This window comes from Marmota marmota, unplaced genomic scaffold (genome assembly GCF_001458135.2).
Source record: "Marmota marmota marmota unplaced genomic scaffold, marMar, whole genome shotgun sequence".
In the NCBI taxonomy this organism is placed as follows: domain Eukaryota; kingdom Metazoa; phylum Chordata; class Mammalia; order Rodentia; family Sciuridae; genus Marmota; species Marmota marmota.
In genome coordinates, this window is record NW_026000093.1 from 23,519,075 (window position 1) to 23,533,115 (window position 14,041).

The window sequence follows — 14,041 nt, forward strand, 5'->3', positions numbered from 1 at the left end:
GAGAGAAAATAGAAAATATTCACAAATTCTGATCCTTCAATCCTGCAGATTCTTATAACAGATGAAGATGATCCCAAATAAAGATATTTTGTGTTTCTGAAATAGAAAACTCAAAACTATAGCACAGAAAGAGTTAAGTTTTTGAAGAAATAATGAAAAAAAATTTTCCCCCAATGCAGAAAGAATTGAATCTGGTACCATATTGTTGTTGTTGTTGTTTTGGGTTTTGAGGGGTACCAGGGATTGAACTCAAGGGCACTCAACCATTGAGTCACATCCCCAGCACTACTTTGTATTTTATTTAGAAACAGTGTCTTGCTTAGTGCCTCCTCGCCTTTGCTGAGGCTGGCTTTGAACTCGCAATCCTTCCTGCCTTGCCTCCCGAGTCCCTGGGATTACAGGTGTGTGCCACCACACTCAGCAAATTTGCTACCTTGAATACACTGTGTTCCAGGAAATTTTGATCCAGATCAACCATAGTGAACCATATGCAATCAACAGTGAACTATATTCCAATTCAGTTTCAAGAACCAGAAGAGAGTTGGACATGGTAGTACATTCCTGTAATCCCAGCTACTCCAGAGGCTGAGGCAAGAGGATTGCAAGTTTGAGGCTAGCCTGGGCAATTTATTAAGACCCTATCTCAAAATTAAAAAAAAAAAAAAAAAAACATGAAGATTGGAGATATAGCTCAGTGGTAGAGTATCCCTGGGTTAGGATTAGGGTTAGCACAAAAAAAAAAAAAAAATTAGAATAGGGGTATAGAGGTGCATTATTTAACGCATGCGTGCTGCGTGTTGTGTCTCACATCTGCAACCCCAGCTATTTAGGAGCCTGAGGCAGGAGATTCGGAAGTTCCAGGTCAGCCTTGGCAACATAGAAAAGTCTTGTCTCCAAAAACCAAAGTCTTGTCTCCAAAAACCAAAATAGCACACACATTCCCAGATCTAAGCCATATCATCCAGAGACGGCATTGCTTTTTTTAAAAATATTTATTTAGTTGTAGATGAACACAGAGTATCTTTATTTACCTTTATGTGGTGCTGAGGATGGAACCCGGTGCCTCACACATGCAAAGCAAGCGCTTTACCACTGAGCCCCAGCCCCAGCCCAAGGCATTGCTTTTTAATCGGATATATTCATTTGGGAATCTAAATTATATATAAGAAGGCTGCCTGGTGAGCAGAGAATTAGAGAAAAGAAAATGAGTCTTAGGAAATTTCATTGGAACTTCATTGACAGAATTTGTCCTTCACTGAAGTAATTATTCTTAATAAAGAAGCATTTTCTCAGTTTAAAAATCAAGACTCCATCTTCCCATCCTAAATATTTATCAGAAGGTACAGTTCTCCGTGGTTATGATTGATATTGCTTACACTGGAGGGGTTTTCCAGATCCCAAATGCAAAAGGCTTATTTCTGGCAAGATTGTCTTCAATCCCAAACATAAATGTAATATGCATGGTGGTTGCAATGTCAAAAGTTTACCTCTCATCCTTATCTCTAAATCTTAGGTTAATCTTACTTGGGGGTGATTTGTATCTTCTGTGTACTAAATACATACTGGTTTTTCTAAAAACCTCTTGAGGAAAAAAATATTAAATGTGATCTAAGGAAGTAGAGCCTGTGGGGTTTTTTTTAAGATTTAATGAAAAACATAAGTTATTTGATCCCAAGCCTGAAAAGGTGATTAACTATTGTCAGCACATTTCATTTATTAAAAAGAAATAAACATTCCATAAACATTCTACTCCTTTCTTGAACTGACTTGAGTGAACTCTTTCATGGCGCAGATGGAGGGGTGAGGGAGACACGGTTATCCATGTACATAATCCTGGTCTCCACTTACCAGTATAAATGCTCCAAGATGTGTCAATGTCAGAACTTGCAAACTCAACTCAATATTAAGAAATATTTTTGCCTGTGGAAGTGTTACCTTGCCCTAAATTTTAAGGATTAAACCATGACTTTATCAACTGAACTTAAGGTTTTAAAAATTATTATGCCATGAAGTTTTGTATAGGAGTTTTGAATCCTAGTAGGTTAGAATCTTAGTTCTTCCACTTTCTAGCTAGAGACATAGTTTAAACAAAGACACTCAATTTATTCCATTTATAAAACAGGAATAATATCATCTTATTTTTTAAGGTCTTTGTAAGGTTAATAAATAATACTAAATGTTAAGAGGACATGATAGTTCAATAAATGAAATCCACCTGACAGTCAAAGAAGTGCTCGTTCAAGAAAGGTCACCAAATTTTTATTGAGAATACCTTTTAATACAGGTAGTATTTGAATCATTCTCAATCAAAATTTATATGATTTTGAAAATTCACATGTTCTCATATGATCAAAATTCATATGATCCCAATCAAAATATAAACAAAACCATTTAAATTAGTTATCCTCCTAGGAACTAATCCATTGTAATAATGCAGACAAACACATACATATTAATAGTGTATTTGTGTAAATTAATATAAAACATGCAAGGACACGGACTCTCCTCCTCTTTCCGTCTTCTTTTGTCTTCCAGGAAGACTTTCTGCAGCAAAGTTCATTGCACAGACAGGTACTCAAATAATGTTGAGTCAATTAAGTCTAAAGGAAAAAAATCAATGTGCATAAAATTCAGGGAATATAATTTCTCTAATGCTTATATTCCCTTAATTTAAATGACTCTTTGTGATGTTAACAAAATACAAACCATTCCACGTATAACATAAAATATTTATTTCATATTTACATTTCCATTTTTATGTAAATCATTGCACATCATATCACATATCAAAAAAAAAAAAAAGCAACTATAAACCTTAAAAAGCAGTGAAGAAAGCATCACACCGTATGGTATTTATCAGCAGTCTCGTAACTCTCGCTTCTTGCCTTTTTTTGATTTTTTACTTGTTTCCTGACGAATGGTATTAAACTCCAAAAGAGCCATTTTGGAAAGTCTTTGTAAGTACTGAACTGGTGCTCCAGTAACGGGGTCACTGAAATTAGAATCTGTGGGGGAGAAAATCAGCTTTTCAAGTTAAATTAAGTTTGCACGCATAATCAGTTTACAAAAAATTGCGAGTAAATAGTGATTTCACAGTGACCATAAAACACTATTAGATCTTCATATAATATATACTTTGAGTTAGAAATGACAATGCCTTACTTCCCACAATATCTGTGACTATGATGGTAAGTCACATAAAAAAATATTTAATTAAAAAATAATGCTTTTGCCTGGGCATGGTGGCACATGCCTGTAATCCCAGAGACTTGGGAGGCTAAGGAAGGAGGGTTGCAAATTTGAGGCCAGCTTCAGCAACTTATTGAAGACCTTGTCTCAAAAGAAAAAAATAAAAGGGGCTTGGGATGCAGCTCAGCAGTAGCATGCCTCTGGGTTCAATCCCTATATTTTTGCAAAATAATAGTAATATTATATATATTTCTATTTAATTATCTAAAACTATTTCTAAGTCTGCTTCTTTTGGGAGGGCGCAGTTACCAGGGCTTGAACTCAGGAGCACTCAACTACTGAACCATATTCCAGCTCTATTTTGTATTTTATTTAGTGACAGGGTCTCACTGAGTAGCTTAGCGCCTTGCTTTTACTGAGGTTGGCTTTGAACTTGTGATCCTCCTGCCTCAACCTCACAAGCTGCTGGGATTACAGGTGTGAACTCCCAAGCCTGGATTGTATCATGCTTCTTAAAACACAGGATGGCTGTGGAATTTATTCCAAAGTAAAAGCACAATCTCTATAAAGAAATACCTGTTTCATATCTTACACATTCATCAAGTTATTTTCTCCAAATAAAATAGTTTCTCATAAATGCTAAATAAAGTAATATAGCAAAGTTATATAGTTAAATAAATCATTCATGTAGGTGAAAAAAATACTAATCAAGCATCTATTATGGAGTAGTAGTAATAATAATGGCACTTATTGAATTATCTATGTCAAGTTTACAACTATTTTATCAATACAACAACACAATAAAGTAGTAGTAAGTAGTATTATCCCAGATTCCAGATCTTTAAGAAGTGATTTAGGGAGGCCACCCAACTTGTCCAAGGGCACATAACTAGGGACTCCATCAGCAGGGTTTCATCACAGAGCCATTAAACTCAAAGTTCCCACGTAGTCACTATATATTGCCTTAAATACGTAAATATGTAGAAATACTTCTATTGAGAAACAGATTGGTCTTTGAAAATAATATACTGACCCATATTCATTTAGGTACTGGGAATTAAACCCAGAGGCACTTTATCACAAAGCTACATCCCCAACCCTTTTTACTTTTTATTTACTTTTTCTTCTTTCTTTCCACTTCTTTTCTTTTGTATCAAGATTGAACATAGGGGCACTTCATTACTGAATTATAGTCCCAGTCTCTTTTATCTTTTATTTGAGAACCTGACTCAGCCTCCCAATTAATAAGATTACAGGCATGCACCACTGTGCCCAGCTTTATTTTTGAGACAGGGTCTTGCTGAGTTGCTTAGGGTCTCTATTGTAATTCTCCTGCGTGAGCCTCCTGAGTCACTGGGATTATCGATGTGCCATGTTTCTTTAAAATACCATTATGTAACTTCACCTTGAATAGTTTCAAGTGTAAAAAGAGATTTTCAGTTCTCCAATGCAATTGTTATTGTTTGTTTGTTTTGCTTCAAACAAACAAATGGGAAGCTGAGAGTGAGAGAGAGATAAACCTTAAGAATACAATCAGGGTTGGGTGGGATGGGACACACCTGTAATCCCAGCAACTCTGGAGGCTGAGGAAGGAGGATTGCAAATTCCTGGCCAGCCTTGGCAATTTCACGAAAGTCTCAGCAACTTAGTGAGACACCCTCTCAAAATAAAATATAAGAACTCAAAAAACTTAACACCCCCCCAAAAAAAACAAATAACCCAATCAATAAATGGGCTAAGAAACTGAACAGACACTTTACAGAAGAAGAAATACTATTGATCAGCAAATATATGAAAAAAATGTTCAACATCTCTAGCAACTAGAAAAATGCTAATTAAAACCACACTGAGATTTCATCTCACTCCAGTCAGATGGCAATTATCAAGAATACAAGTAACAATAAATGCTGGCGAGGACATGGAGGAAAAGGCACACTCACACATTGCTGGTGGCACTACAAATTGGTGTAACCACTATAGAAAGCAGTATGGAGATACCTCAGAAAACTTGGAATGGAACCACCATTTGACCCAGCTATCCTACTCCTCAGTTTATACCCAAAGGACTTAAAATCAATATACTACAGTGACATAGCCACAACAGTGTTTATAGCAGCTCAATTTACAATAGCTAAACTATGGAACCAACCTAGATGCCCTTCAACAAATGAATGGATAAAGAAAATGTGGTTCATATACACAATAGAATATTACTCAGCCATAAAGAAGAATAAAATGATGGCATTTGCCTGTAAAGGGATGGAGCTGGAGGATATTATGTTAAGTGAAATAAACCAATCAAATCAAAGGCCAAATGTTTTCTTTGATATATAGATGCTAATTCACAATGGGAGCAGGTTTAGAGAAGAATAGAAGTACTTTGGATTAGACCAAGGGGAATGAAGGGAAGGGAGGGGGAATGGAAATAGTAAAGATAATAGAAAGAATCAGACATTACTATTCTATGTGCGTATATGATTACACAACCAATGTAATCCTATATTATGTATAATCAAAAAAATGAGAAGTTATACTCCATATATGTAGAATATATCAAAATATATTCCACTATTATTCATAACTAATTAGAACAAAATTTTAAAAGTTCATGTTCTTATAAAAATAAAATAAAATATAAAAAGGGCTGAGATGTAGCTCAGTGATGAGTGCCCCTGGGTTCAATCCCTGGTAACACACACACACACACACACACACGCAGAAAAAAACAAACAAAAAAACTCTCTCTCTCTCTCTCTCTCTCTCTCTCTCTCTATATATATATATATATATATATATACACACACACACACACACACACACACACACACACATACATATATGAATTGAAGGTTGAAATTTATAAGCCTAAGATACACGTTAGAAAAAGAATAAAATAAACCCAAAGAGCATAGAAGAAAAAAATATAATATAGGAAAGATCAAACCCAAACAGCATAGAAGAAACAAATATAATATAGGAAAGAGGGAAAATCAGTGAAATAGAAACCAAAGTTAGAATTTAAAGTGACAAAAGTTTTCATTGAAAAGTCGAATGAAAAAAAAATGCTTCTGGCAAAAGTAATTAAGGGGAAAAAGGAAAGAAGGTGCAAATACCTAATATTAGGAAAAGAGGGACAGAAATACAGCTAGAGCAAAGACTAACTTTTGGGTCAATAAATTTAAAAACTGAGATAGAGGCAGAAGTTTCTTGAAAATATAACTTACCAAAACTGATTGAAAGAATAGAATGCATTGAGTCCTAAAATTAAAATTACTGAATAAATATTAAATGATTCCCACAAAGAAAACAAGTAACCCAAATAATTTTACAAATAAATCTATCAGAGTTTCAACATAGAGATCATTTCGAGTTTAGGTCAAATCCTTCAGAGAACAGAAAGAGAGAGAATACTCTCCAGTTCATTCCATGAAGCCATTATCATCTTGACATTGAATTCAGATAAGGACAGGACCAAAAGGAAAATGAGTGGCAGTCTCATTCTTAAAAAGGGTTTTTTTATTCCTTTTTAATGTTGAGTACTATTCCATTGTGTTTATAAACCACAGTTTCTTTATCCATTCATCTATTGAAGGGCATCTAGGTTGCTTTCATAGCTTATGAATTGTGAATTGAGCTGCTATAAACATTGATGTGGCTGCATTACTATAGTATGCTGATTTTAAGTCCTTTGGGTATAGACAGAGGAGTGGGATAGCTGGGTCAAATGGTGGTTCCATTATGGCATTTGCAGGTAAATGGACGGAGTTGGAGAATATCATTCTAAGTAAAGTAAGCCAATCCGGCAGCCATTATGAAGTCAAAAAACAACAAGTGCTGGCGAGGATGTGGGGAAAAGGGTACACTTGTACATTGCTGGTGGGACTGCAAATTGGTGCAGCCAATTTGGAAAGCAGTATGGAGATTTCTTGGAAAGCTGGGAATGGAGCCACCATTTGACCCAGCTATTCCCCTTCTTGGTCTATTCCCTAAAGACCTAAAAAGAGCATGCTACAGGGACACTGCTACATCGATGTTCATAGCAGCACAATTCACAATAGCAAGACTGTGGAACCAACCTAGATGCCCTTCAATAGACGAATGGATAAAAAAAATGTGGCATTTATACACAATGGAGTATTACTCTGCATTAAAAAATGACAAAATCATAGAATTTACAGGGAAATGGATGGCATTAGAGCAGATTATGCTAAGTGAAGCTAGCCAATCCCTAAAAAACAAATGCCAAATGTCTTCTTTGATATAAGGAGAGTAACTAAGAACAGAGTAGGGACGAAGAGCATGAGAAGAAGATTAACATTAAACAGGGATGAGAGGTGGGAGGGAAAGGGAGAGAGAAGGGAAATTGCATGGAAATGGAAGGAGACCCTCAGGGTTATACAAAAGTACATACAAGAGGAAGTGAGGGGAAAGGGAAAAATAATACAAGGGGGACAAATGAATGTCAGTAGAGGGGGCAGAGAGAGAAGAGGGGAGGGGAGGGGAGGGGAGGGGGGATAGTAGAGGATAGGAAAGGCAGCAGACACAACAGACACTAGTATGGCAATATGTAAATCAATGGATGTGTAACTGATATGATTCTGCAATCTGTATATGGGGTAAAAATGGGAGCTCATAACCCACTTGAATCAAAGTGTGAAATATGATATATCAAGAACTATGTAATGTTTTGAACAGCCAACAATAAAAAATTAAAAAAAAAAATAAAGAGTAAAAAAAAATAAAAAATAAAAAAATAAAGTAAGCCAATCCCCCCAAACCAAAGGCCGAATGTTCTCTCTTATAAGTAGATGCTGACCCATAATGCGGGTGAACATTGGGAAAATGGAGGAACTTTGATGGGGCAAAGGGAAGGGTGGAGTGGGGAGGGGAAATGGGGGTAGGAAAGATGGTGTAATGAGATGGACATCATTACCCTAGGTACATGTATGACTACACATATGGTGCGACATTGCATTGTGTATAACCAAGAAATGTAAAATTGTGCTGCAGTTGTTTTACAATGAATCAAAAGGCATTCTGCTGTCATATATACCTAATTAAAATAAATAAATAATTCTATTTTTTTAACAAATCTTTTTCTTTCTTTTTTTTTTTTTTAGGTGTATTTGGACACAACACAATGCCTTTATTTTTATGTGGTGCTGAGGATGGAACCCGGGTCTCGCCGATGCTAGGTGAGCACTCTACCACTGAGCCACAATCCCAGCCCAATAAATAAATTTTTAAAACAGGGATTTTATTAAAATTCCAAATGAATTATTAGGTAATTTAATATGGAAGTACATAAAAAGATAGCAATCATGCCTAAACTGGATGACCCTCAGAAGGCAAGAGCCACTTAGCATCATATAATCTATACATGGTATTCTTCAAGTAAAAAAAATCATATCATCACTTCAATCTATCCAGGAAAAATATTTGATAAAATTTTAACTCTCATTTATGGAAAAAAAATCTTAGAAAATTAAAGGGGACTTCTTTAACTTACTAAAGGATAACTACTCAAACCTGTAACTAAGCCAGGCTCAGTGGAGCACACCTGTAATCCCAGTGGCTGAGACAGGAGAATCTCAAGTTCAAAGCCAGACTCAGCAAAAGCAAGGTGAAGCAATGCAGTGAGACCCTGTCTCTAAATAAAATACAAAATAGGGATGGGGATGTGGCTCAGTGGTTGAATGCCTCTGAATTCAATCTTGGGTATTCAAAAGGAAAAAAAAAATTTAAAACCTTGTAACTAACATTATTCTTATGGAGGAGATATTAAGGGAAGTCCCTTTGAAAATCAGAAATGAATCAAAGATGCCTACTATTCCTTTCTATTTTGCATTATATTGGTGGTTCTTGACAGGTTAGTAAGATAAGAAAACTAAGGCTTAGGATTCAGAAAGGAAGGAAACAAAACTGACATTATTGAGAAATGACTATGATAATCTGCATAGGTAATCCAAAATAATCTATATATTAATGACCAAAAAAAAAAAAAAAAGAATTTCAGCCTGGTGAATGGCGAAAAGATCAAACTACCAAAAAATAACTATATTTCTAAATAGTTGAAATAGAAAGTTAGAAATTTTAGTTCAAAAAGAATTGTGGCTAGATGTGGTGGTATACACCTATAATCCCAGCAATTTGGGAGGCTGAAGAAAGAGGATAACAAGTTCAAGGCCAGGCTGAGAAATTTAGTAAAGCCTTAAGTCACTTAGTGAGACCCTATCTCAAAAAGGGCTGAGTGTGTGGTTCATTGGATAAGCACCCTGGGTAAAATTCCCAATGCTAAAAAAAAAAAAAAAATAGAGTAGCAAACTAAATTCCCCTTTCTACTCCTTCTTTCATAATAGAATTTTAGTTGGGAAATTGGTCATTCAGGTATAGATTACATTTACTTTTTAGAGCTAAATATACAGAAACACTAAATAAATAAATTTCTGTTTTTTATAAGATCCCCAGTTTATACTAGTTTGTGATAACAACCCAAACAGACTAAGACGTTTGGATCATTTGTAGGTCTGCCTCTGTTGTCTGTTCCTTCTCTTGGTTGTTGTCCCTCTTCTCTCTGGTAACTTTTTTTTTTAATAAATAAAAGAAAACTTTAGTGTACAAAATTAAGGCCTTCATATTTCATAGTTCACTAAAGCTAGAGAAAGACTCTATGATTTTTATGTCCTTCATAAACATTTCACTTAACTTCTCCCCCCGCCTCCAACCATTTTAAAATGACTTGACCAAATGTTTTCAAAACACATACTATAAATAACACCATGTCCACTTAACATGACTATCCCAAATGTTATTTCTTGGCGTAGGTTATCTTCATGGCATGGAATGGTGTGATCGCAACACCTTATAAAAGCATCCTTTCCAAATTTGACAAAAGTAATGCCATGCCTCCCAAGTATCAATCATACTTCCCTAAAACAAGGGACCTGATTCAACGGCATGAATAACATCTTCTCATTAGTCGATAGTTTGGAGGGTAATCAGGGATGTGAGGACTTGGTATGGAATTTCTTTGGGGATTTGCTGGATTTGGTGTTCCCTGATCAGCCTTTTTGTTTGTAATTGTTGCAGTCTGTTCCACAGTTTTGGCTTATTTCTTTTCTCTGCCAGCAAAAGTGTCATGCATTTTAGACATATATCAGAATCTGTTTTCACATGCTGGTTTACATTGGTATACCATAAAATGAAAATCTTTGTAACTGTCTAGAAGTATTTGCAGATGAGCCCAGTTGCTTAAATATAACAATGCATATTTGTTATATGGGGAAAAAAAAGTTCTGTCATCTTATGGCCTTTAAAGCCACAACATCTACCATATGCCCAAACTGAGAAAAAGGGGCATATAGGAAGCTCTTCAATTCTTTTTATTAAAAAGATTTTTGTTATTCATATGGTTGATATAAATTGTGTGATTTGGTCTGATATCCATGTTTGGGTCAAATTCTCAAGTAACCTTAGGGCTATGTGGTCTCCCAAAAGAAGCCTGTCTGGTAAATATTAATTAAATATTAGACACTGTGTGCGGTTGCCTTCAAGGATATGGTTCATTTTATATTACTCTTGAGATAAATTGATTTTCTTCTAGGTAGAAGGAAATATGCTTGAGGAATTTTGGCTCACTTAACTTTGGTTATTCCTTCAGGATCTTGGCCTCTCAAGTTGTCTGCTGGTAAAGTTGTTCTGATACAAGCTATTCATTCCATCAGAGTTAAAAGTAGGAATTTTCAAGGTCATTTTTTAAAAAGAATAGCTATTGAAACAGATGGCAGTTGCCATAGTGATCTTTTTAAAACTTAGACCACATTGAAATCATTCTTTTAATAAAATCATTCAGTGGCTCCTCATTTCAATCAGAGTCACATACAAGGTCCTTTCTAAGGTCCTCCATGACTAGAGATCCTGTTGTTTCTCCTATCTCATCTTCTACTCCTTAGCTAAGCTAGACTCCTAATGTTCTTCCAACAGGCCAGGCACCATCCTGTCTTGGGGCATTTTCTGGACCTACCAGAATAACTTAACTCCCTTACCTCTTTCAAGTTTTTTTCTCAAACATTATCTTCTCAATTATACCTACCCTCATGACCCTATTTAAAGTTGTAAGTTAGGTTGGGAATGTGGCTCAATGGAAAAGGATTTGCCTGCCTGGCATTCCTGAAGCCCAGGGTTCAATCCCCAGCACCTCAAAAAAAAAAAAAAAATCAATAAATGTAATTCAGCACTTCAATAGTCTTAAAGAAAAGAATCACATTATTATGTCAATAGATGCAGAAAAAGCATTAACAAAATGTAGCATCCATTTATAATTAAAACACTCAAAAAAAAACAGGAATAAAAGGATCATACCTGAACACTCAACATTGTAAAAACGATATATGACAAACTCAAGGCTAATGTCATTCTAAATAGAGAAAAACTGAAAGCATTCCCTCTAAAACCAGGAATAAGACAAGGATGCCTACTTTTACCACTTCTATTTAACCTATTCCCCAAATCTCTAGCCAAAGTAATTAGGCAAAAGAATGAAATAAAAGGATATCAATAGGAAAAGAAGAGCTAAAACTAGCTCTGTTTGCCAATGACATGATCCTGTATTTAGAAGATCCAAAAAACTTTACCAGAAAACCTCTAGAACTCATAAATGGAATTCAGCAAAATAGCGGGATACAAAATTAACACTCATGAATCAGTTGCATTCCTATACTCCAATGACAAATCAGCTGAAGAGAAATTAGGAAAACTATCTCATTTGCAATAGCCTCAAAAAATAAAAATTAAAAAACCTGGCAATCAATTTCACAAAACAGGTGAAAGATCTCTGTAATAAAAATTACAGAACACTAAATAAAGAAATTGAGGAAGACATCAGAAGATGGAAAGACCCGCCCCCAAGTTCTTAGCTAGGTAGAATTAATATTGTCAAAATGGACATATTACCAAAAGCACTATACAGATTCAATGCAATTCCCATCAAAATTCTAATAATGTTCTTCATGGAAGTAGAAAAAGCACTCATAAAATTCATCTGAAAATACAAGAGGCCCATAATAACCGAAGCACTCCCTAGTAAAAAAAATGAAGCAAGAGGCATCACAATACCAGACTTAAAATTATACTATAGAGTTATAGTAACAAAATCAGCATGGTATTGGCACCAAAACAGGCAAGAAGACCAATAGAAGAGAGTAGAAGGTGCTGAAACAAATTTGGCTCATCCACAGATACTTTGAGACGTTACAAAGATTTTCATGTTATGGTTTGGCACAAAGGTGCTAATAACATACATTGGAGAAAAGATAGCCTCTCTCAACAAATAGTGCTGGGAAAACTGGAAATCCATATGCAGCAAAATGAAATTTAACCACTGTCTCTTACCTGCACAAAACACAGCTCTAAGTAAATCAAGGACCTAGATATTGACCAGAGACCCCGCACATATTAAAAGAAAGGTAGGCCCAACACTCCAACACATTGGCACAGGAACTGACTTCCTTAATAAAACCCCTAAAGTGCAAGAAGTAAAATCAGTAATCAATAAGTGGGATGGCATCAAACTAAAAAGCTTCTTCACAGCAAAGGAAACAATCAAGAAAGTGAAGAGAGCCTACAAAATGGGAGAAAATCTTTGCCACCTGCACCTGAGATACAGCATTAATTTTCAGGATATTTAAAGAACTCAAAAAACTTAACAACAAAAGAAAACTAAATAACCCAATCAATAAATGGGCTAAGGAAATGAACAGACACTTCATAGAAGAAGAAATATGTTGGTCAACAAATAAATAAAAAAATTCAACATCTCTAGCAATTAGAGAAATGTAAATTAAAACTACACTGAGATTCCATCTCACTCCAATCAGAAAGACAATGATCAAGAACACACGTGGTTGCAATGGATGCTCCTAGTATGAACCAGATTTATTTATATTTAAAACTATAAAATTAATTTGAAACAATTAGAAAAATCTGTGTATTGACTGGGCATATGGGATTAAGGAATTATCTGTGATTATTTCTACTGTGAAAATATTATTGTGGTTGCATTAGTTCTTCCCATTTAAAAAAAAAAAAGAACACATGTGGTGGGACTGCAAATCTGTGGAAAGTAGCATGGAGATTCCTCAAAAAACTTAGAATGGTGGGCTGAGGTTGTGGCTCAGTGGCAGAGTGCTTTCCTAGCAGGTGTGAGGTACAGGGTTCGATTCTCAGAACCACAAAAATATTAAAAAAAAAACCAAAATAATATTTTAAAAAAACTTGGAATGGAACCACCATTTGACTAAGTTATCCCACTCCTTGGTATATATCTAAAGGACTTAAAATCAGCATACTATAGTGCACAGCTACATCGATTTTATAGCAGTTCAATTCACAATAGCTAAACTATGGAATCAACCTAGGTGCCCTTCAATAGATGATTGGATATATTTATATGAAACATTACTCAGTGTTATGGTTTGGATGTGAGGTGTCCCCCAAAAGCTCATGTATGACACAATGCAAAAAGGTTCAGATGAGAAATAATTGGGTTGTAAGAACCTTAACCCAATCAGTGAGTTAATTTCCTGATAGGGATTCACTGAGTGGCAACTGCAGGCTGGTAGGGTGTGGCTGGAGGAGGTGGGCATTACTAGTGTGGCTTTGGGGGAATATATTTTGTATTTGGCCAGCAGAATCTCTCTCTGCTTTCTTATCATAATGTGAGCTGCCTCAATCTGCCACATTATTCTGCCATGTTGTTCTGCTTCATCTTAAGCCCCAAGGAATGGAGCAGCCTTCTATGGACTGAGACCCCTGAAACCATGAGCCCTCAAGTCAACTTTTCCTCCTCTAAAGT

At 35.5% G+C, this 14,041-nt stretch overlaps 1 protein-coding gene and 1 pseudogene across 2 annotated transcripts in view; both read right to left on the reverse strand.

Annotated features, from left to right (window-relative positions):
• Nucleotides 1-2,267: 2,267 nt before the first annotated feature.
• CUNH8orf89 (chromosome unknown C8orf89 homolog) overlaps nt 2,268-14,041 on the reverse strand; it is a 36,885-nt gene continuing 25,111 nt past the window's right edge. For both annotated transcript variants that reach the window (XM_015485758.2, XM_048783057.1), the window contains one exon: nt 2,268-3,005. In XM_015485758.2, coding sequence (XP_015341244.2) covers nt 2,857-3,005 — 149 coding nt within the window. In that variant the 3' untranslated portion in view covers nt 2,268-2,856. The remainder of the gene's footprint in view (nt 3,006-14,041) is intronic.
• Nucleotides 9,891-11,039, reverse strand: LOC107142229 (annotated as a pseudogene).